The sequence below is a fragment of the Anolis sagrei genome, chromosome 11 (genome assembly GCF_037176765.1).
Source record: "Anolis sagrei isolate rAnoSag1 chromosome 11, rAnoSag1.mat, whole genome shotgun sequence".
In the NCBI taxonomy this organism is placed as follows: Eukaryota; Metazoa; Chordata; class Lepidosauria; order Squamata; family Dactyloidae; genus Anolis; species Anolis sagrei.
The window spans coordinates 15,680,116-15,703,639 of record NC_090031.1 but is presented as its reverse complement, the minus strand read 5'-3'; the positions used below and the strand labels follow the sequence as shown (position 1 = coordinate 15,703,639).

The following is a 23,524-nucleotide window of genomic DNA, read 5'->3' as shown; positions in this document are numbered from 1 at the left end:
GTTTGGTCCAGATCCATCATTGTTTGGGTTCATAGTAAGTAAGTAAGTGCGCTCTGAATGTAGGTGAACTATAGCTCTTATAAATCAGTCCAAAGACCTCCAGTTTTTGGGGTTTTTTTGGTCATGTGGGTTCTATGTGCCATGTTATTTATAGGTCCATCATTGTTGGAGTTCAGAGTGGTCATAGACTGCAGGTGAATTATACATCCCAGTACCTACAACTCCTGTAAATCATGGAGTTGTTCAGTTGCTGATCAATTCCTTTATGTTTGCTGCGTGCAACTGAAAAGAATAGGAAAGGGTTAAGGGAGAGGAAGCAAGTCATGCAAATTCCACACCGATGGAGAGAATCAGGAACACTGGGATGTCTGTGATGGAGGAAACACAAGAAATCTAGGTTGAAATTGTCACTGTATGAAAGTCTTCACTTGGATGGTGGGCAGCGTGGTGTTGGTGGAGGACACTGGCCGGACTCTTGGACATGTTCATGGCTCTCACTATAACCTGCAATGTCATTGGCGGGAAGGCCATTGGTGTCTCCGGCGTAGTGGGAGCTAGAGTTGTTTGTGGAGACAGGAGCTTGTCTGTGTACATACACAGCCACATACACACATACATACTTTCACTTTGATTATGTGTATAGAAGATGTATAGATTATTATTACGGTGGTGCAGTGGGTTACAGCCCTGTGCTGGCAGGATTGAAGACCGACAGGTCGCAGGTTCGAATTCGGGGAGAGGCGGATGAGCTCCCTCTATCAGCTCCAGCTCCTCATGCGGGGACATGAGAGAAGCCTCCCACAAGGGTGATAAAAACATCAAATCATCCGGGCGTCCGCTGGGCAACGTCCTTGCAGACGGCCAATTCTCTCACAACAGGAGTGACTCCTGTCATGACAAAAAAAAAATATTATTATTATTTCTAGCTTTAAATTGGTTTATATTGTCTGCCACCCTGAGGTCTTCAGATGTAGGGCGGGATAAACATTGGATGGATGGAAGGATGGAAGGAGGAGGGAGGGTCAGGTGGGAGCAGGTCCCTCAAGCAGGTGGGTTTCTAAAGGAAGCGAAAGAGCAAATCTAAGATTCGGAAACAAGGAGGGTTTTTTTTTTAAGTCCTTTCCTTTGGGGAACCTGAACAAGGAGAAATGGGGTTGCAGAGGGCATTCTTTGCATTTGGATGGATGGAGGGGTTGTCTCTGGTTCTGGGTTCGAATCTAGACCTAGTCTTCCTTAGAGCAACCCCATGGAAGTGAATGGGAATCATCCTCAGCCTTGTGTTGTTGGGGTTCTGCCTTGTCTCCCCAGATACAGTTGAAACAGAGAAACACTGTTATTAATGCTAAAATCAATGCACATGAATTTGGCCGATCCAAAATGTGTAATTTCCTCGTTGCTCCATTGTTTTGCATGCATCTCCCTTTCCATGTTTTACAAGCCATTGCAAAACTCCAGTTTTTAAAAAAGTGAAAATACAATTCCATTTTTCCCTTTTAATAAACTTTGAGTCTGCGTATTTTTATCCTTTCTTGGGAAATTAATCGCAGGGTATTTATAGCTTTGTGGTTGGCGGAAGCGAGTTATTTTGCGACAAGGATTTCTCAGATTTCCACATTCAGCCTGACTTTTCCCTGCTCTTTTTCTAAAAATGCTATCTTTGTCTTTTGTTGCCCTATAATTTTTCTTTTATCTGCCTTGGGAGTTAATGTGAAGAAAAACACAGTGCCTCCTAGATTTGTATTCTGGGACCAATGCAGAACCTTCCATACTTTCTACTGCCTCTCTGTAGGAAGAGAAAACTCTGTCCATATATTACTCAGAACATTATGCGGTTTTGTTTGGAGGGGTTGCCAAAGTTGTTTCGGCAGAAGGCTGCAATATGAGCCTCCTATCTATCATATACGTATATCTAGTTCAATCCTATCTATCTATCTATCTATCTATCTATCTATCTTTCATCTCTCTCTTATATCTATCAAATCTGTTGGTATATATCTATAAATAAACGAGCTGTACCCGCCATGCATTGCTTTGACCAACCTTCCCTCTCTCTTTCTCTCCTTTCTTTCTCCTTCATTCCCTCCCTCTTTCCTTCCTTCCCTTTTTTCTTTCCTCTCCTCTCTTCTCTATCTCTTTCCTCCCTCCCTCCCGTTTTCTTTCCCTTTTACTTTCTCTTCTTTCTTCCTTCTCTACCTATTCTTGGACTGCAACTCCCAGCAGTCCTCCTGGTTGATCTATCTACCTACTATCTATATCTGTCTAATCTATCTATCATATCTATCTGGAGGATTACTGGGAGTTGCTGTCCAGGAATAGGAACTAGGAAATATGCATGAATTGGGATGCTCTCAAAGAAATCCAAGGAGAAACGAGCTTGCAGCTTGGAAACAGTGCATTTGGATCTTCCTCCTCCCTAAAGGGCCTGGTTTAGGGGATGCTGGAAGCTGTCGTTTTCATGCATGCACTGTATTGTCATTGAGCTTTTTTGGGTTTTAAAGTCCTTTCTGCTGTTTTTTGGGGGGAGTTATGAGTGATGGTCACTCAGTGGTCTGTTAGAAGTATAGTGACTAAATTTCATGTCAGTTCATCCCGTAGTTTTTGAGTTATGTTAATCCTACAAACGAACATTACATTTTTATTTATATAAAGAAATAAATATGGCTGGATGGCCATCAGTCAGGAGGGATTGGATGGTGATCTTCTTGGCAGAAAACGATTGAGCTGAATTGCTCTTGTGGTCCCTTTCAAGTCTAGGATTTTATAGCTGTCATATACATATATCTATCTCAGTGGTTCCCAATGTTTTTGGTTGTTTTTTTTTTTTTTACCAGGGACCATTCTCCAGCATTAGTACCATAAGGGTTACAAATCACTTTTTGATTAACTTTAGACTCAGTTTGGTTATTTGGGGTTCCGATTCAGATAACTGCATTTGATAGACCACCTCAGCTCTAGTTTCTGACACAGAACATGTGCCATCCCATAATCGCTATCTGCTTGCCCACAGAAAACTATATTTAATAATCTAGAGCTGATGTGGTAGTAGTAATCTTTTGCGAGTTGTCAACCTCTCCCCTCCTGACATCCCTGTTGCCTCGGCACTAGAAAAAGGTTTTGTGAGACGAGTCGCTCTCGTTGCTGCATGGTTTCGAGGCAACAGTGTAGTAATGGTGAGGCCGCGGACCATATTTCCATTCTTGCAGACCACTGCTGGTCCACGGACCACAGGTTGGGAACCACTGATTTATCAATCATATCTGTCTATCATCTCTCTCATATCTATCAAATCTATTGTCATCTATTTATGGCTGGATGGTCATCTGTTGGGGAGGATTAGATGGTGTGCTTCCTGACAGTAGGGAGTTGGACTGGATGGCCCTTGGGGTCACTTCCAACTGTAGGATTCTATGATTCTATGGCAGCATAATATTTGTTGGGCTCTATGGGGCCCTTCATCCATGAGGAGTAGCCGTTGCATTCAGGCCTTCCTGGGTCCATTTCAAGGAAGCAGCGAAGACATGGGCCATTGCATGTGCGTTTGTGCGAGTGTTTGATTTGGCTGCTTCCCAGTCTCCTGGTTTTGGTGATAAGTTACGTATTCCGGTTAATAATAGTTCAGCAGGTTCCCACCTGAGCTCCCTGTTAGAAGGCTGGTTACTTTTTAACTTGCCGGATCTGGAAATTCATCCTTCTCAGAGTTGGTTTTGGCAAATGGATTTCCTTTCCCCGACAAAAAGAGCCCCTGATCCCTCTCTGCTATGTTTTACATTAGGCTATGGAAAACCATCTAGTTGTGGCCCCCAGTGCAGAGTAGAACTCCAGCCCAATTACAGAACGCAAGGTGTTCTTGAAGGGGGGCACACCGACTGCCTGCTTGACCTCTTTGTTGGCCAATGGTGTGGAGCCTTCTGGTGGGTCCCCAGTCTCCAGTGGGTTGTATTTTCGTGGACAGGGGAGAGCATTCCGGACAGTGAGACAAAATGGTCCCGGAGGTGAGTCTTACTTGATGCTCTCACTGAGGCTGGGACTTGCCCCACAGCCCTATATAATTCTGTATCTCATATCTCAGAAATCGGCTTCTGTGTGTGTGTTTTAAGGCTGAACTGAAGCAGTGGCAGCCTTCTTAAGGCAGAAAGGAGGGAAGACGGGTGTTTGGGTCTGGGGTACCCTGCTTTGCTAAAATATATCTATCTATCCACATAATAAAAGTGAAAATGTGCATGTGTGTATGTGGCAGAGATGTCCACTTAGACAGACTCCCATCTCCAAACAGCTATAGTTCCCACTGAGTAGGAGACAGCGATGTCCCTCTCTCCACTGACATTGCAGGTAATAGTGAGCACCATGAACATGTACCCTAAACCCTGCCAGGGTCCTCCACAAACACCATACTGCCCCCCACCCAAGTGAAGGTTTTCATGCAGGATAGTTTCATCCTAGATGTTCTATTTTCCTCCATATCCCAGGGTTCCTTGCTCTCTCCATTGCTGTGGAAATTTCACACCAATGGAGAGGGTAAGAAACACTGGGATGCCTCTGGTGGAGGAAATAAAATCTCCAGTATGTTAAGTTGCTGATTAATTCCTTTCTGTTTGCTGTGTGCCATGGAAAATAATACATAAGGGTTAAGGGAGAGGCAGTGGGTCATGCAAATTCCACACCAATTGAGAGAGTAAGAAACACTGGGATGCCTGTGGTGGATGAAACACAAAATCAAAGATGAAATTGTCTCCGTATGAAAGCCTTCACTTGGGCAGTGGGCCGTGTGGTGTTGGTGGAGGACATTGGCAGGGTTCTGGGACATGTTCATGGAGCCCCCGGTGGCTCAGTGGGTTAAACCCCTGTGCCGGCAGGACTGAAGACCGACAGGTCGCAGATTCAAATCCGGGGAGAGGCAGATGAGCTCCCTCTATCAGCTCCAGCTCCTCATGCGGGGACATGAGAGAAGCCTCCCACAAGGATGATAAAAACATCAAATCATCTGGGCGTCCCCTGGGCAACGTCCTTGCAGACAGCCAATTATCTCACACCAGAAGCGACTTTCAGTTTCTCAAGTCGCTCCTGATATGATGAAAAACCAACAACAACAACCTGCAATGTCATTGGACAGAGAGCCTTTAGTGTCTCCTGAGTAGTGAGAGTGATAGCTGTTTGTGGAGGCGGGAGCTTGTCTGTTAAGTGGACACCCCAGCCACATACACACATATGTATTTTCACTTTTATTTTGTGTGTGTGTGTGTGTATATATGTGTGTGTGTGTGTGTGTGTGTGTGTGTGTGTGTGTGCATGCATGCTTTGGATAGCATAGGGAAGGGTGAACACCCCTATGGTGTTGATGTCTGTGCCCCTGTTCAGGAGATTACACCTCATTTTCTGACTCTGTGATCATTGGATTTTGGAAAATTTGGCTTGTTGTGGAATCAAGGATTGGAGAGAAAGCTTCAGTGGAGACCCCTTTTCCCTATGATGATAAAACACGTCCAGAAGTGGATTTTCCTTCCAAGGGACAGATTTCTCTCACTTCCTGTTGTCTCCCCTGTTCTTCATTTGGAGTCGTTTGTAAGTTGGGTGCAGAGGGGGCTTGAGGGGAAAAGGAGAAACGTTCACGCAGAGCTCAATGCCTCTCTGCTTGGGCATTAAGTGCAGTTTGGACCAGTGCTGGGTTGAGGCCTGTGGCTCTCCACCTTCGAGAGAGTCAGTCCTCCCGGTCTGTTGCAGCCATCTCTTCCTGGATGCCATGCTTTTGCTTTTGCTTTTGGACTTGGCCTGGCTTGCAGCTCTAGGCATCCTGTGTGTCTCCAATTTGGTACAGAACTGCTTGATGGTTTGGGAAATCTACCAATTTTGAGTCCATGAAATCCCCGTTTCCCCTTCTTCATTGTGCAAGCAGGGCAATTAACTTTTGACGGATTGCCTTGAATCAGGCCTTGAATCTCTGTGGTAAAGGGACAAACTGATGACCACAGGAGGCCTGGAGTAAAAAACAGAAGCAATTGCCTCCTCCTTCATGGAGCCTTTCCATTGAAAAGGGGTTGAGGTGGGAAAATGTCAAAATTAGGGCCAGGAGCTTAAACTACGACAGGATGACAAAAATTAAACCAGTCTTACAAACTGTACTATTTGCCCTGTAATTTCGTTTGATCTAAGGATTGGATGATTTTAGAAAATTAAAAGATTGTTACAACTGGAGATTTGTAAATATACGATTTGGGTGGCATGATGTTATTTTGTATGAAAATATAAAGAATGGTTTCAAGAATGATGTTCTCAGAAGGATCTTTGTTGAGAATATAAATATAAGATTGTCCTCAATAACGGTGAACCTATAGAGACCTTCTAGCCTTTGAAGAAGGTCAGTATAGGATTGTACGCTTTGATGTATTTTCAGACAAACTGGCTTGGTCCCCGGTGTTGCCTAAGTTATTTGTAAAATTTGATTTTGTAATCGTACAAAATGCATAAGGTTGTGGATAAACTGCAACTCCCATCATGCCAGATTAACTCCCTGTACTTACTCCATCAGTACTTACACTTCGTTATGTTGGGCAAGTTTGCTCTAGATGCATCATGTGCTCTCTGGCTGCAAAGTAAACTATAACTTCCACTATGGTGAGTTGGTCCCCACAAACCCCTCTAGAAGGTTGAGTTAGTCATGGAGGTTCTGTTGCCAAGTTTGGTCCAGGTCCATCATCGGTGGAGTTCACAGTTTCTTTGGTTGTGGGTGAACTACAACTCTCAGAAAGGAAGGCCAGTTCCCCACAAATCCCTTCAGTAATCACATGTCGGCATATCAAGTGTGTGTGCTAAGTTTGGTCCAGATCCAACAGTGTTTGGGTTCACAGTTATCTGTGGATATAGGTGAACTACAACTCCCCCAAATCAAGGTGAATTTTCCCCCAAATCAAGGTGAATTTTCCCCCAAAAACCTCCAGTAATTTTTGCTGGTCATGGGGGCTCTGTGTGCCAAGTGTGGTCCAATTCAATCTTTGGTGGAGTTCAAAGTGCTCATTGATTGCAGGTGAACTATAAATCTCAGTACCTACAACTCCACACTATCCAGACCAATTCCAAAATCCAGCGGTATTCAAATTTTGACATATCAGGTATGCATGCCAAATTTGGCCCAGATCTGTCATTGGGTTCATAGTGTGCTCTGGATGTAGGTGAACTTTTATTTCTCTAAATCCCTCCAAAGACCTCCAATATGTTTTGTTGATCATGGGGGTTCTGTGTGCCAAGTTAATTCCATCTCCATTGTTGGTGGAGTTCAGAGTGCAGTTCTTAGATTGTAGATGAACTATACATCCCAGTACCTACAACTCCTATAAATTATGGTGAATTCTCTTCAAACCTCTCTAGTATGTTGAGTTGCTGATCAATTCCTCTGTTTGCTGAATAGGACAGGGTTAAGGAAAAGGGTTAAGGGAGAATTCTACACCAATGGAGAGAGTAAGAAACACTGGGATGACTGTGGTGGAGGAAACACATGAAATCAAGGATGGAATTGTCCCCGTATGAATGACTTCACTTGGGAGTGGGCAGTGTGGTGTTGGTGGAAGACATTGGCAGGGCTCTTGAACATAGAAAAGGGTAGGAAAGGGTTATGGGAGAGGCATTGGGCAGGGCCATGCAAATTCCACACTAGTGGAGAGAGTCAGAAACACTGGGATGTCTGTGGTGGAGTTAACACAGAAAATCTAGGATGGAATTGTCCCCATATGTAAGCCTTCACTTGGGTGGTGGGCAGTGTGCTGTCTATGGAGGATATTAGCAGGGCTCTTGTACGTTTACGGCGCTCTCTGTAACCTGCAATGTCATTGGAGGAAGGGCTTTTGGTGTCTGCTGAGTGGTGGGAGCTATAGCTGTTCGTGGAGTTGGGGGCCTGTCTGTGTAAGTGAACACCCCAGCCATATAAACACGTATATATTCCCACTTCTATTATGTGTATAGATCAGTGGTTCCCAATCTTTGGGCCTCTAGGTGTTTTGGACTTCAACTCCCAGAATTCCCAGCCAGCTTACCAGCTGTTAGGAACTGTGGGAGCTGAAGTCCATAAAACCTGGAGGCCCAAAGGTTGGGAACCACTGGCATAGATAGATATGTGAAGTATTGAAAACGGATTAGGAACTATCTGGTTTTGAAAGAACAAGAGCAGAATTTGAATCCCTATTTTGTGATAACGATGAGATTTTGATTGCTCCAAAATGGCGGCTGTCCTGGGGTCAAGTGTGGAGCGGGACTTACTCTTGACCAACGTCCCCGTCCCCCCTCCCCGATCCGGGCTCTGTCCTTTTTGTGGCTGGGAAATCTCGGTTGTGTTGCATGGAAATAATAACTGAAATTACCATTCTTTCCCCTCTTTTTTTCTCCCTTTCCGTTATTGGCATTCCTTTCAGATTTCAAAATTGCGCCCATGCACTGGAAGTGACCTCTATAACTTTTTAAATTAAGAATTTATGCCGTCTTGAAATTTATGAAATATTTCTGCCTGAAAGGAGGGGGTCTTTTTCCCCCTCAGGAAAATTGGACAATAAATCACCCAGCTTTCGATTTACTGCCTTGCGGCAGCCGGAGACAAGATTGTTTTCTCCCCGTTTCTTCCTTCCTTCCTTTCTTTCTGGGGGGAACGTAATCGCATCAGGCAGCTTAGCCTCTGTCCTCCCACTCTCTAGAATTTTTAATTTTAGCTGTTTCTGCTTGGATTTATTTCCAATATTCCAGCTTGGCTTTTCAATTTCCTCAGTTATTAAATTTTAATTCAGCGCATTAGCATTTAAATTAAAAAAGGGGGTTATTTTATCGAACTCGTTTCCCTCGCAGCCCCTGAATTGGCTGGTTTTTGCTATTCGCGCACACAAAAAAAAGCGAAATGTGCCCAGACTCCTGACGTACATTTACACAAATTCTGAAATAAAAAAAAATTGAGGTTTGAAATAATATTGTGTTTGAGAAAAGACAGATACAGATATTGAATAGATAGATTTAGGGCACTCTGTGGTGCAGTAGGGTCTTTTTTTTTTTTTTGTGGAGGAGGAGGAGGGAAGGGGCTGAATTTAAAATTCAAAGCAGTTGCTTGAAAACACAAATTGATCAGCAAAGATTTGTCAGCTCAATGGGCATTTGCTGATGCTGCAAAGGGGGCAATGCTGTGCTGTTTGGCTATTGATTAGGTATGAATAAACCCAGGCCCGGGGGCCGAATGTGGCCCCTTGGGCTCTTTTCTCAGGCCCTCATTTCCATCACCATCCTTCCTCCCTTCCTCCTCTCTTTCCTTTCTTCCTTTCTCCTTCCCTCCCTCCCTCCCTCCTTCCTTCACTTTCACCCTTTCGTCCTTCCCTCCCTCTTTTCTCCCTCCTTCCCCCTCTCCCTTTCTCCTTCTTTCTTTTTGTCTTTCCTTACTTCCCTCTTTCTCCTTCCTTCTTTCTTTCCTTCCTTCCTTCTTGTCTTTCCTTCCTTCCCTCTTTCCTTCCTCTTTCCCTCTCTCTTTCTCCTTCCTTCCTTCCTTCCTTTTTGTCTTTCCTTCCTTCTTTCCTTCCTCCTTCGCTCTTTCTCCTTCCCTTTCCCTCTCCTTCCTTTTTGTCTTTCCTTCCTTTTTTCCTTCCTCCTTCCCTCTCTTTCGCCTTCCTTCCTTCCTTCCTTCCTTCCTTCTTTCCTTCTCCCTTCACTCTCTCCCCTCCATTCCTTCTTTTGGGATCCCAATGTTTCCAATCTTTCCATCACTTCTGCCTCCAAAAGAGAATGGGAAGGGGAGGAAAGAGCAGCGAGGGGACTTGGGGAGAACTGGGAGTAATTGAAGGACAGGAAAGGAGATCCCACCAGAACATTAGGAAGAACCTCCTGACCATAAGAAGAATAGATGTTCAACAGTGGAACTCACTGTCTCCTTTGGCAGCTTTTAAGCAGAGGATAGATGGCGATCTGTTTTGGGGGGGGGGGGCTTAGATTGTGCTTTTCCTCCCTAGCATGATTGTAGTTGAACTGGGTGGCTATGTAATGTCTCTTCCAACTAGGATTCTATGATTCTCTCGGGCAGGGATCCTCAAACTTTTTAAGCAGAGGGCCAGTTCTCTGCCCAACACACTGTTGGGGGGGGGGGGGGACTACAGTTTGAAAAAACCACGATCTTATTTGTAGTGCCAAAAAAAAAAAGCAAACATGAAAGAACAATATAATATTTAGGATAATGCTAACCAACATCAACTTACCAATTTGTGTTGTGGGCTTGCTTTTGGCTGGTGAGAGAGTCCAGTTAATTAGGGTTGCTGTTGTTATTGTTGTGGGCCTTCAAAATGTTTCAGATCAGGGCGACCCTCCGTCTCAGGTTTAGAGCGGGGGCTGGTGGGCCTTACTTTGGAGGCCCTGCTCTAGAGAAATGGGGTACAGTCTGGGCTGGGGTCTCGACTTGGAGGGGGGGCTGGATTTCCCAATTGGCTCAAATGGAGCACAGATACAGCATAGACCCTTGGTGCCTGATAGCCTGGCCTTGCTCATTCCACCTCTGGAGCTCATTCCCCAGGGTCTGCTTTCTCCATCCCCACACGCTGCATAAAGGGGTGTCTGGGAGACAAGCCCCCTCCTTGCGACAGCCAGGGCACACAGAGGGTCTTCAGCAACCCCTAATGCCCCCCTTTTGGAAGATCTTGGCCCTGGAAGGAAGCCCCTAAGTCCTCAAGGGGAAGGGGACGTGTCAACCGGACCCTGGGCTTTCAATCTTGATCCAGATGGAGGAGCAGTGGGTCACTTGATCCCTGTTTGTGCATATTCCACCCCACTTTCCAACGGGGCTACCCTTTCCCTTGGACTCCTGGTCCACTTGCCGAAGAGAAACCTTTGCCTGCACAATACTCTGGATATTAAAGAAGCCTGGGATTTCTTGGCCCAAGAGGGCACTTCCACTGGTTTCGTGCCACAGAAACCAGCAGGGCCCCAACAGCATCACCTTCCTCCATCCCACAGAGGTTGTGCTTTGCCCCTCTTTGTGGTCTTGCCCGCAGCTGAACAAGAAGAGAGGGAGACCTAAAGCTATGGCAAGCTCAGCCATGAATCTGGAGGAAGGCAGTTCTTCTGTTGAGAGCAGGTCGCCCTTGAGTCCTCCCTTGTCTCCTCGTTTTATTTCTGCACTCAAAACTTGGGTGCTGTATTCTTTACAACATTTCCAAAATCTTCCAATGTTTCCAAATGGTTATTGGCTGCCATGAAATCTAATCTGTTCCCCCTTTTTCTCTTTCCCAGGCCGAAGGGAGTGGCAGCAGCGTTGGGACCAGGTCCTCCACCAGCCGGTAGGTGATGCTGTGGAAATTTTCTCCTGTGTCTGGTGCAGTCTGCTCGGTCCCATCCAGTGGTTTATGTTGGGCTTATTGACAACAGATCCTCCCCATAAATGCACAGTGTGACCTAGCACCAGTAGCCAAAAGTGATAAAAAGAACAAAAACACACAGACCACAGACAGAAGCTTTTCTTTATAGCAAAATAATATTATTTACAGGAACAAGGTTTCCATAACACAAATAAAAGTTCTTTATACTTCCTCCTTTGCTTCCACACCGGCCTTCTTTCTTACGCAGATAAAAAGCTTCGCTCTCACAGAGCTTCATCTCACACTAAACTTACAAAGCAGGAGCTTCACACAGTAGCTTTTACACACAGTGGCCTTCACACTGGAGCTTTACACACGAGGCCTTCAACCTGCGGCTTCTCACACCAAGGCCTACTAATACTGAGGCCTACCTCACACTGAGGCATTCTCAGACTGAGGGCTCTCTCAAATTGAATCCTCTCTCACACACATTCTGTCTTGTCTCCCTCCCAGGGAGCGCCTGAAGCGGACCCAGAAGAGCATGAAGGCAGAGGGTTCCGAGGCAGCCCCCACCCAGCCACATACACCTGAGAAGGAGGCCACAGGAGCAGCCCTGACCCCGGAGGTGAAGGTGAAGACGGAGCTCCCGGATGACTACGTCCAGGAGGTGGTCTGGCAGGACAATGGCAGCGGCGCCAAAGAGCCTAAGAAGGGCCTGAAGGACGGGACTGGAGAGGTGCCAGCAGAGATCTGCGTGGTGATTGGGGGCGTGCGCAACCAGCAGACGCTCGGTAAGCCAGGGCCCTTGCTGCCTCTTCCTTCCTTCCCTCCAGAAGCATACTGTGACTTGGGAGAGATGTCTTCTCCCTACTTGTGTTAAAGATGTTGGGCGAGTTGGCTGATTAACAAAAGACTCTCCTCTTAAATGTACAGCAGAGTAACTGATTAGCAGCAGCGTGACCCAGAAACCAGTAGTCCAAAGTGATAAAAAGAACAAAAACACACAGACCAATGTTATCTCTTCCTTAGGAGGCTTTTCTTTATAGCAAAACAATATGGTTGCACTATTTACAAGAACAAGGTTTCTATAACACAAATAACATTCAACCTTCACACTGGAGCTTCACACAGAGGCCTTCTCATACTGAGGCTTAACTCACACAGAGGCTTCTCCAACAGACTAAGGCCTACCTCACACTGTGAGGCCTTCTCACAGATTGAGAGCTTTCTCCCACTGAGGCAAACTAACAGAGGTCCACACCTGCTTTTATTGAACTACAGCTTTTGCTGAGTCATTGCATCCATTTAACCCTTTCAGTGTTTGACTCACATTTTTATAATTAAAAATGCCTAGTTAATTTTTAATATTTCTGGCAACAGAAACATTATGACATTGGCCAGAAGTTCCAGTGTAGGGTTCCTTTAAGGCTAAACCCATAAAAGTGCTTTGGTTTTAGGGACACGGACGATTACTATAGGTGCTGCTTGAATCTCATCTCATCTGTGTTTTCTTTTTTCCTCCAGGATCTTATGAGTGCGGCATCTGTGGAAAGAAATACAAGTATTACAATTGTTTCCAGACCCATGTTCGTGCACACAGAGGTAAATCCCTGGACTTTAACTTGCTCTGCGCTTTGCTTCTCCCAAAACCTGGTGCAATTGGGATTTTGAGGTTATCCTGAGACGGGCTGTGCTCACGACCTGGTTTCCAGGATGTTCCTCCTTTGCAAAAGCCTCAGTAGAAGAGCATATCCTTCTGTTGAAGTGGCTAAACAACTCGCAAGGCAGAGAGCAAGCTTTGGAGCTCAGCGGAAGGCTCCATAAAGGGGACGGGGAGGAGGAGAGAGAGAGAGACAAAGCTGGGCCTCTTAGGAAAGTCCCCAAAGCTGTCTTGGGAAGCAGTCTTGAGGCAGAGCACTGGAGGGGTTGGGAAGGGGCTGCGGAAAGTCTCCTGGCACCCCAAAGTTGGAATTGTTGACAGATCTCTCCTGCCAAAGAAGAAGCAGTTGAGATCCACTTCCAACCCAAGCTGGGATGTCCGCATTGCCTGTTAGCCACAAAGCTGAAGCTGGGAAAAAGATGGCTGCCACTTGGCTGCATAGCAGATGGGAAGCAGGCCCTTGTTTTTGGTGGTCCTTCGATTGACTTGTGCCTTATTGGCTAGGAGCCCACCCCAAAGTGAGGAGAGCAGGGAGGCCCAGGTGTCCCAGCGTAGAGGCTGTGCAAATTGCTCAAATGACATAGGTTTGCAGAGTCTCTTTTGCCCCCTTCTGTTATTGCAAGGGGGATGCCTATCCTTAGTGTGGTTTCCTTCCTCATGGGAGGGCCAGGGGTACTGACGTCCTCCCTGCAGTCATGGGGAGTCCTTGGCTTCTGGAGATGCCTTCCTCTCCCAAACCTATCTTTGCCATCTTGCAGACCAGAGGATGTCCTTTACAACAGATGAGGAAAGATGGCATTGCCAGGGGGCTTCTTCTCAGTAGCACCGTCTCTTATGTCAGAGATCCATTTGAGAGCCCGTAGCTTATTCTGAGTCGCAGGGCTAATGTTTGGGTCCCAGGGAGGGAGCGGCGTCCTCTGAGCCCTGAGCTCCAGGCCCTCCTTGGAGGCTCAGTCCAGGCTGAGGGGGAGGCCTTCCTGGGCCAAGCGCTTGGCCCTGGCTCTGGCAGGGGATGGGTGCCTCTCTGCGGGCAATGTGCTGTACAGACTTGCAATGTAGTCGTTCTAAAGCGAGGCTTTCTCTCTGCGTAGACACGGAAGCCACGTCGGGCGAAGGAGCCTCCCAAGGCAGTAAGTACCATCCGTCTTCCTGTCTGTCTGCCTGCCTTCCTGCAGGGGAGAAAGGGGCGCAGGAGTTTAGGGGGGCTTTGGGGCCAGAGCAAGAGCGGTGCCACTGGACACGTAGTGGTTGCTCCCTCCCCAAAGGCTCTAGGGCTGCCCCATGCCCTCTTTCTCTCTCTCGCTCTCCTCCCTCGCTGCCCACCAATTGGCTGGAAAGAGACGCACAGCACTTGTGGCTCCACTGAGAGGGCTTGCATTAGAGGAGGCACAGTGCACGCTGGGAGGGCTGGAGACTGGTCCTTGGCCCCTTCCCAGTAGCCACTGGGCCTCCCTGGCTCCTTCTGCCATCTCTGCCTCAAAGGCTTGTTGGGAGGATTCAGTAGGAAGAGATTCCTGAGCTCCATGAAGGAATGAGGGCATGTTGAGTTATGGGACCTCATCACACTAGTGTGAGGAGGCAGATGGTGATTTCTTTTGCACCCCTGTCTCAGTCTTCACCAGAGGGCACCGCTGCATGAACATAGAATAAAGCACATTATGCAGAATGGGGCTGAGTGGAGTCCCGGCAGAGCCAGCATTTTGGAGCCCAAGCAAAGGCACCATGGGAAGGTTTCCAGAGTGACCAAAGCAGAGGTGCTTTCTGTTTAGGCGCCCCCCAAATGCCCTCCCACCATGGGGCCTCTGCTCTCACTTCCAAAAGCTGGGGCTCTTACCACCTGGGGCCACCACTGCTGGGTTGACACTTCCACTAAGCGGCTAGGCAACAAAAGGCGACATGAGCAGCAGGCAGGTGGGTACAGACACCTGGTTGATAGCATTCTACCTAAAGGTGTGTCTGGTTGCCAGAGAATGGCCTACTTGGTCCTACTAGCCCTCCCCCCCCCCTCCTCTTTATGGGGTCACTGATCACATTCCCAGCCGTGGAGGCTGTTTTTGAGGATAGGTGTTGTCAGAAATATTAAAAATTAACTAGGTATTTTGAATTACAAAAATGTGAGTCAAGCACTGAAAGGATTAAATGGATGCAATGACTCTGCAAAAGCTGCAGTTCAATATAAGTAGGTATGCCTGTAGCTTAGTAGCCATCCGTCTGAGGGAGCCCTCAGTGTTAGCAGGCCTCAGTGAGAGAGGCCTCAGTGTGTTGGTAGGCCTCGGTATGAGAAGGCCTCAGTGTTAGTTCACCCACAGTCTGTGAAAAGGGCTCAGTGGGACAAAGGCCTCAGTGTGAGGTAAGCCTCGGTGTATCTTGAAACAGGTACAGCCCCAGTGTGCAGAGCTGCAGTTCAATATAAAAAGGTGTGCCTGTAGCTTAGTAGCCATCGGTCTGAGGGAGTCCTCAGTATAGCAGACCTCAGTGAGAGAAGCCTCAGTGTGTTAGTAGGCCCCAGTGTGTTTTGAAACAGTACAGCCCCAGTGTGCAGAGAAGGGCCTGCTTTTTGAAATGCAAGGCAGTAGAAGGGCATTCTCTCTCTTTAATCCCTTCCCTGCTCCAGTAATGAAAAGTTATGGGGAAAACATATTGGGCCAGTGGACTTATTAACAAAAGACCCTCCTCGTAAATGTACAGCAGAGTAACTTATTAGCAGCAGGGTGAGCCAGCACCAGTAGCTCAAAGTGATAGAAAGAACAAAAACACACAGACCTCTTTCATAGGAGGTTCTACGTAAAATATGGTTGCACTATTTACAGGAACAAGGTTTCCATAACAAAAATACATAGTAGCTTTACATGCAGCAGCCTTTATACTAGAGCTTTACACACGGGGCTTCTCTCATCCCAAGCCTTCTTATATTGTGAGGCCTACCTCACAGAGGACTGAGGAGTTCCCTCACAGAGGCCCACTAACACTAATCACTCCTCAGGGCAATGCCAGCTTTGGCCCACTAACTCTACCAGGCTTCGGCCTACTAACTCTTTCAGTGCTTGACTCACATTTTTGTAATGTTTTTGACAAGGCATGCCCTCTATTAGGAGCCTCCAGACTCGTTTGCTTGGCCCTGCTGGACCCATACCTTTCTCTGTGCAGTGGGGGCTTTCTCCTGGAGGCCCTCCTTGCATCGCTGTGATGGAAGGGGGCTCTAGGGAGGGCTTGGGGGGAAAGGTGGTGGCACTGGGCCCCTCCGAGCGTGGCTCCTCCTCTCTCTCCTTGCAGACAACTTCCGTTATACCTGTGACATCTGTGGGAAGAAGTACAAGTACTACAGCTGCTTCCAGGAGCACCGGGACCTGCATGCCGTGGACGGTGAGGGTTGGTTGGGCCCAAAGCCACAGCTGAGGGATATGGGGGGCTGGAGGGGCCACGTTGCTTTCTCCAGGGCCCAGGAGGAGGAGGTGGCCAGAAGTGTTCCCAATCTAGGTTGGATTGTAATTTGGAGCAAGCAGACTGAAGCGGAAAGCACTCTTTGGTGTGTTACTACAAAACCATCCCCCCAAACTGGCTTTGCTGCTAAACCGCTGACCTGGATTGTTGCCCAAAGCCTCTGGTTGGGTTTGGCCCATGCAGGGCAGTGTCGTTTGTGGGGCCCTGGGGAGCGTGGCCCTCACACACAGAGGCTGCATGCGCCTGTCAGAAGGTCTGAAGATGCCTCATGTTGGGGCTGAAACTGCCAGATGGTTATGGTTTGGCGTTCCCTCATGTTGGCGGCGCTTTGGGCCAATTAGTTTCAAATTGGAGGCAAAACTGGGTCAGTCCTGGCTCGTCCTTGGATGGGAGAGCACCAAGGAATCCCAAGCAAGGTAGGCTAGATCTCGGGGGAAGGAACTGCAGATAAACCCTTCTGAAAAATGGTACAGATGTGCCATTCCAATGAACGGGACAGAGTGGGAAGGGAATGGATCCAGCTGTATCTGGATTAGGAGACGAGATGGGCAGAGGCGTCTGGTGAGCTCTCTCTTGCTTCTCTCCTCCGGCAGATCCCTACGACCAGGCCATGATCGCCAAGGAGGAGGTCAAAGAAGAGGAACCTGAGCCCTTTCAGAAGATTGGTCCAAGTATGACTTACCGAGTTTGCAACTTAAGTAATTAACCAGCTTTCGAAGTCTACCCTGGGGGCGGGGGGTTGCTCCTTGTTCATATGGAACCCTGCCTTGGGCCATAAAGAGCTGCCATGAGGGGGATTTTGAAGGGTGGGGAGACCCCAGGGACCTGCAGGAAAAGCACAATTGAAGCACCCCAACAGATGGCCATCCAGCTTCTGGGGGGGGATGAGGGAGGGCCTTAGTGCTACAGGTGCTCCACTTTCAGGAAGAGAGGTCTCTCCAACCTCTGCAGTCCAGCTTGCAGAAAAGAGCCATGTCTAGAGTTGCCTACGTTGCCTTGCCTTTCCACCTCATGGAAAGAGAGATCCCTCTGGAAAGGTCCTTTCAGACTTGCAAGGGCGTACCTTGATGGCAGGAGACTCCCCAGACACACCTAAAATGTGACTGTGCAAAAGAAGGAAACTAATGCAAGCCTGACTTCCAAGTTGTTTTTTATTGGGTTCATATTTTGCACTTCCTTTGCATTGTTTTGTCAAATGAAAACGTATTCAGTGGCACCCAGGTGGTGCTTTTCATGCTCAGAGAACTGTGTTATAGAGGCGGTTTCAATTACAGTTCTGCATTGGCCCCCTTGGATGGATAATGCATCAGTTCATATATTGTTGAAGGCTTTCATGACCAGAATCACTGGATTGTTGTAGGTTTTTCAGGCTACTGTGTTCCCTCGCTACTTTGCGGTTCACTTTTTACAGACTCGCTGTTTCGCGGGTTTTTGCCTCCCGGCAACGATGGAACGTGAAAGGGGAGAGACACAGCCAATCGTTAAAAAAGAAAGAGAGGAGATACAAAGCAGTATGTAAATCATGGGCTTATAGCCCCCTTCCTTATAGCTAGCAAAAAAAGAGAAAATGTGCGGTCCTTTTAAATCTCTCCTCGCTTCTGCCTCACTCTCGGAATGCCATATATCTATATAAATAAAAATGTAATGTTCGTTTGTGGGATTAACATAATTCAAAAACCACTGGACAAATTGACACCAAATTTGGACACAAGACACCTATCAGGCCAATGAATGACCATCACTCATACAAACACCGAAAAACACAGCAGAAGGGACTTAAAAAGCCAAAAAAGCAAAAAGACACGGCAGTGCATGCGCAAAAACGACTCCCCAGGAAACAAAACACACAATAGCACATCTACACTCGCTTCTGGACTACAACTCCCAGCAGTCCCTAGACCAGGCCCTTTAGAAGAGGATGATGATAATAATAATAATAATAATAATAACAACAATAACAACAATAACAACAATAACAACAACAACAACACTTTATTTGTACCCCGCTACCATCTCCCCAAGGGACTCGGTGCGGCTTACATGAGGCCAAGCCCAAATACAACAATACAAGCAATAATAATAACAATACAAGCAATTAAAATAAAAAATAAAATAAAAAATGTAACAATTAACAATAAGACAACACACAATTAAAACTGTGGGTAGGCCAAATGTAAAGTTAAAATTGGAAGTAATGTCGGGGCATGGGCAATAAGGTGAAAGTGGCGTTTGTGGAAAACATACAAGCAGACCTAAATGTAAAGTGCTTTGGAGGACAAAGTGCTATGGGAACATTATTCTGGGAAGGCACACTGGAACAACCACGTTTTCAAACTCCTCCTAAAGACTGCCAAAGTTGGGGCCTGCCTGATGTCCTTAGGGAGTGAGTTCCAGAGTCGAGGGGCCACCACCGAAAAGGCCCTCTCTCTCGTCCCCACCAATCGTGCCTGCGATGCAGGTGGGATCGAGAGCAGGGTCTCTCCAGATGATCGAAGAGATCGTGTGGCTTCGTATATAGAGATGTGGCCACGTAAGTAGGCAGGTCCCAAACCGTTCAGGGCTTTGTAGGTAAGAACCTGCAACTTGAATTGGGTCTAGAAAATGAATGATCCTAATGCACTCTTCCAAGCTCCAAGCTTTCTTCTCCTTGGATTTCTTTGAGAGCATCCCAATCCCTACATATTTCCAATTTCCTATTCCTGGACTGCAACTCCCAGCAATCCTCCAGATGGCTAGATTAGATTGAGATAAGTAGGTAGGTATGTAGATTGATTAGGAGGACTGCTGGGAGCTGCATTCCAAGAATAGGTAGAGAAAGAAGAAGTGAAAGAAAAGGGGGGAGGAAAGGAAGAGGAAGAGAAGGAAGGAGAGAAGGAAAGACTTAAAGGGAGGAAAGAGAAATAAAGGAGAGAAAGAGGGAGGGAAGGTTGGCCACAGCAACATGTGGCGGGTATGTGTGTGTATATATATCGTCCCTACTTTGCAGATTTTTACTCTTCGCGGGTGGTCCTGGAACATAACACCCGCAATAAGTGAGGGAACACTGTATATGACCATGTTCTAGAAGCATTCTCTCCTGATGTTTTGCCTGCATCTATGGCAGGCATCCTCTGAGGATGGCTGCCATAGATGCTTGCGAAACGTCAGGAGAGAATGCTTCTAGAACATGGCCATATAGCCTGAAAAACCTACAACAACGCATCAATTCCTAATTATGTTTCCTTCTAGCAGCTTCCAGGATGGGGTATCACCATTTTTGATTGGGGTGAGAGGGATCGGGATGAAGTTTGACCTTGTCCAGGGGCGGGAGCATCCATCCAATTGGGAGATGTGGCTGGAAGATCTCCATATTCCTTTCCAAACTCAGTGTCTATCTTTCTTTCCATCCTTCCTTGCAGAGACAGGCAACTACACCTGCGAGTTCTGTGGCAAGCAGTACAAGTACTACACTCCTTACCAGGAGCATGTGGCCCTCCACGCCCCCATCAGTGAGTATCTAACACAGGGACACCCTTTTCGTCTGGAAGTGGGGGGAATGGGGCTCTCACACTCATGTCCTTTGTGGGATTGGAGGCAGGAGTGGCCAAGAGAGGCAGCATTTTAGGGCACCAGTGGGATGGTGGGTGTTTTCCTCCTCCCCAGCATCCTTTCCCAGTATTTGCAGAGCATCCGTGTGCAAAAGAGCAGAGTTGTCGTTATGGAAAATTATTTATTTTATTTGCGACATTTATATGCCGCCCTTCTCACCCCGAAGGGGACTCAGAACGGCTTACAAGATACATATAAATATATACATACATTATATTATATTATTAGCATAGTACAATATCAGTATTAAATATTACTGTATTGTACTATACCATTATATTGTAATATTATTAGTAGTATAATATTGCATTACATTATAATATTATAAATATTATATGTATATACAATATATTATAATATTTATACTATTATAATGTAATGCAATATAATTTTCCCCCTTTTTCCTGCAGTAGCTGTGGTTGTTTATCTTCCGGTTCCCTAGCTTCCTGCACCAGATTTTGTGGGTCTTCCACCTCACTCTTCCTCCATTTGCAGACCACCTCCTCCCTTTTCCTTTCTTTGAGGAGAAGATAAATAAAAAGAATGGCTGCTGTGGCCAATGTCAGCACATTGGTTAATCAATCGACCAATCAATTGGGTGACTGACTGATTCGTTCATTGATTTTGGGACTCTCCCCTCCAGTCCCAAGGCTACTTTGCCAGTTATTTTGCCATCCACTGTGACCTCCGTGCTCTGGCAATCCACTGAACTGCATTTGCCATTCAGTTGGCTACTCCCTTAGAATCCTAGAGTTGGAAGAGATCTTTAAAGGCCATCCAGTCCAACCCCCTTCTGTCAGGCAGGAAAAAAGCACCATCAAAGCCTTCCCAACAGATCGCCTTTCAGATACAGAATGGGGGACGTTGCCTGGCTCAAGAGCAATGTGTGTGAAAAAGGTCTTGGAGTCTTCATGGGGAGGAAGGGGAACATGAGCCAGGAATGCGATGCAGCCACTAAAAAAGCTAATCGGATTTTGGCCTGCATCAATAGGAGTCTAGTGCTTAGATCTAGGAAAGTCATGCTACCCTCTATTTTGCCACACCTGGAACCACACTGTGTCCAATTCTGGGCATTGCAATGGAAGGGAGATGTTGAAAGGCTGGAATGTGTCCAGATCAAGGATCTGGAGAACAAGCTCTATGAGGAGCGGCTTAAAGAGCTGGGCATGTTTAGCCTGCAGAAGAGAAGGCGGAGAGGAGACATGATGAGGGCCAGGAATCAAAATATGATGGGAAATCATAAGGAGGAGGGAGCAGGTTTGTTTTCTGCTGCCCTGGAGACAAGGACGCAATGGAACCATGGCTTCAAACGATAGGAAAGAAAGGAGATTCCACCTGAACAAGAGGAAGAATTTCTCGTCTATGAGAGAGAGTTGTTCAGCAGTGGAACTCTCTCTTTCTCTGCCCCGGGCTGTGGTGGAGACTCCTTCTTTGGCTTTTAAGCAAAGGCTGGATGGGTGGTTGTAGGTTTTTCAACTTGTATGGCTATCTTCTAGAAGCATTCTCTCCTGATGTTTCGCCTGCATCTGTGGCAAGCATCCTCAGAGGTTGTGAGGTTTTGGATGGCCATCTGTTGGGGGTGTTTTGAATGTGATTTTCCTGCTTCTTGGCAGAATGGGGTTGGACTGGATGGCCCACTAGGTCTCTTTGAATTCTAGGAGTCTATGATCCTCCCCATCAGTTGGAAGAAGCCATAAATCTACTTCTGGTTCAGTGAAAATGAACATTATAAACTGGAATCCTCTTTAAGAAGCAGAGTTCCCTTATGGGGCTCACTGTTGACTTGCGACATTAAGGGAGATGTTGGGCACCTCCTTTTACAGTCAGGAAGTTCTTCCTAATGTTTGGGTGGAATCTCTTTCCCTGCCATTTCAACCCATGCCTCCATTGAGTCCTAGTCTCCAGGGCAGCAGAAAGGGAGCCTGCTCCCTCCTCAATGTGGCATCCCATCAGATATTTAAACATGGCTCTCTTTCATTGGTTGTTCAGAAGCCCTGGCTTTGGCCCCGTTGCAGCCGTTGTCTAGGCAGAGCCAGGAAGGTTGTCTCTGGGCTCCTTTGAGGGGACATTTGGAAGCTCTGTGTGTGTTTGTGCCTCTGTGTGTGTGGGTAGAGGGAGAGGCAGTGCTGGGCGGATGTGAACCAAAGGGTGAAGGGGGCCCGCAAGTCACGAACGGATGTGGAGGGTGACTTTGGTAGACACATCCTATACAATGGCACTGGAGGGCCTAGAGAGAACATATGTACTGAGACGTGGATCAACAAGGCATGGCTACCAGCCACATGATTACGGGGGTCATTCTGTGCTTGTTTTTATAGGGAGTGAAAGCAATGTGAAAGGAGCTTATGATTTCAGGTGTGTCAGTAGACTTTGGGGGCTTATTAACAAAAGACCCTACCCATGAGTAACTTACTAGTAGCAATGTGTGATCCAGCACCAGTAGCCCAAAGTGAGAAAAGAACAAAACAACACAGACCAGTGTTATCTCTTCCAAAGTAGTAAAATAATATGATTGCACAATTTACAAAAACAAGATTTCCAGAACACAAGTAAAGTTCTTTATTGGGTGTTGTAGGTTTTTTCGGGCTGTATGGCCACCTCACTACCTCTGAGGATGCTTGCCATAGATGCAGGTGAAATGTCAGGAGAGAATGCCTCTAGAACATGGCCATATAGCCCGAAAAAACCTACAACACCAAGTGATTCCGGCCATGAAAGCCTTCGACAGTACAAAGTTCCTTATACTTCTTTCTTTGAACAGCTTCCACACTGGGCTTCTTTCCCATGCAGCAGTAGTAGTAATTTTTATTGATTAGCCCTTAGGCCATATCACAATAAGAAACAAAACAACAAGGCCTGACAAGACCCGATCACACTCAACGTAGTAAGTTAAAATAAGACACTTATAGTAATATAATAAATAAATATGATAAGACATGATAAAACTGATAAACTGATCAACCTGAGTATATACATCACATTTCATTATCATCCCTACAATTTACCCCAATCAGCCCTACATATGTGGTTCTCAGACTTATTGTTTTGCTTAAGTACAGAGCTGTTTTATGTGTTATTTTTGGATCTTTCCCATGCAGATAAACAGCTTCACTCTCACAGAGCCTCTTCTCACACCGAACTTACATAGGAACTTCACACACAGCAGCTTTACACACACTGAAGCTTCACACATGATGGCCTTCAACCTGGGGCTTCTCTCACTGAAGCTTCTCATTCCAAGCCTACTCCCACCGAGGTCTTTCTCCCACTGAGGCCTTTCTCACACTGAGGGCTCTCTCAGACTGACGCCTCTCGCACACTAAGGCGAACTAACACTATAAGCAGCTGCAGGCACACTTGCTTATATTGAACTACAGCTTTTGCTGATTCATTACACCCACTTTACCTTTTCAGTGCTTGACTCACATTTTGTAATTAAAAATACCTAGTTAATTTTTAATATTTCTGACAGGGGGTGTACTATCTCCCTCATGATGAGCCTTGGGTGGCATCCCTTGCTTCCTCTAGGCCCAGTGCC

General features: G+C 46.6%; 1 protein-coding gene across 8 annotated transcripts in view; it reads left to right on the top strand.

Annotated features, from left to right (window-relative positions):
* Window positions 1–23,524, top strand: part of ZNF618 (zinc finger protein 618) — a 44,430-nt gene that overhangs the window by 11,780 nt on the left and 9,126 nt on the right. For 4 of the 8 annotated variants that reach the window (XM_060757245.2, XM_067471916.1, XM_060757244.2 and 1 more), the window contains exons 2-8: window positions 11,233–11,279; window positions 11,811–12,088; window positions 12,822–12,899; window positions 14,049–14,087; window positions 16,231–16,320; window positions 16,992–17,096; window positions 19,797–19,886. In XM_060757245.2, the coding sequence (XP_060613228.2) occupies window positions 11,233–11,279; window positions 11,811–12,088; window positions 12,822–12,899; window positions 14,049–14,087; window positions 16,231–16,320; window positions 16,992–17,096; window positions 19,797–19,886 (727 nt within the window). The remainder of the gene's footprint in view (window positions 1–11,232; window positions 11,280–11,810; window positions 12,089–12,821; window positions 12,900–14,048; window positions 14,088–16,230; window positions 16,321–16,991; window positions 17,097–19,796; window positions 19,887–23,524) is intronic. The other 4 variants (XM_067471917.1, XM_060757246.2, XM_067471914.1 and 1 more) reach the window with 2 other exon arrangements.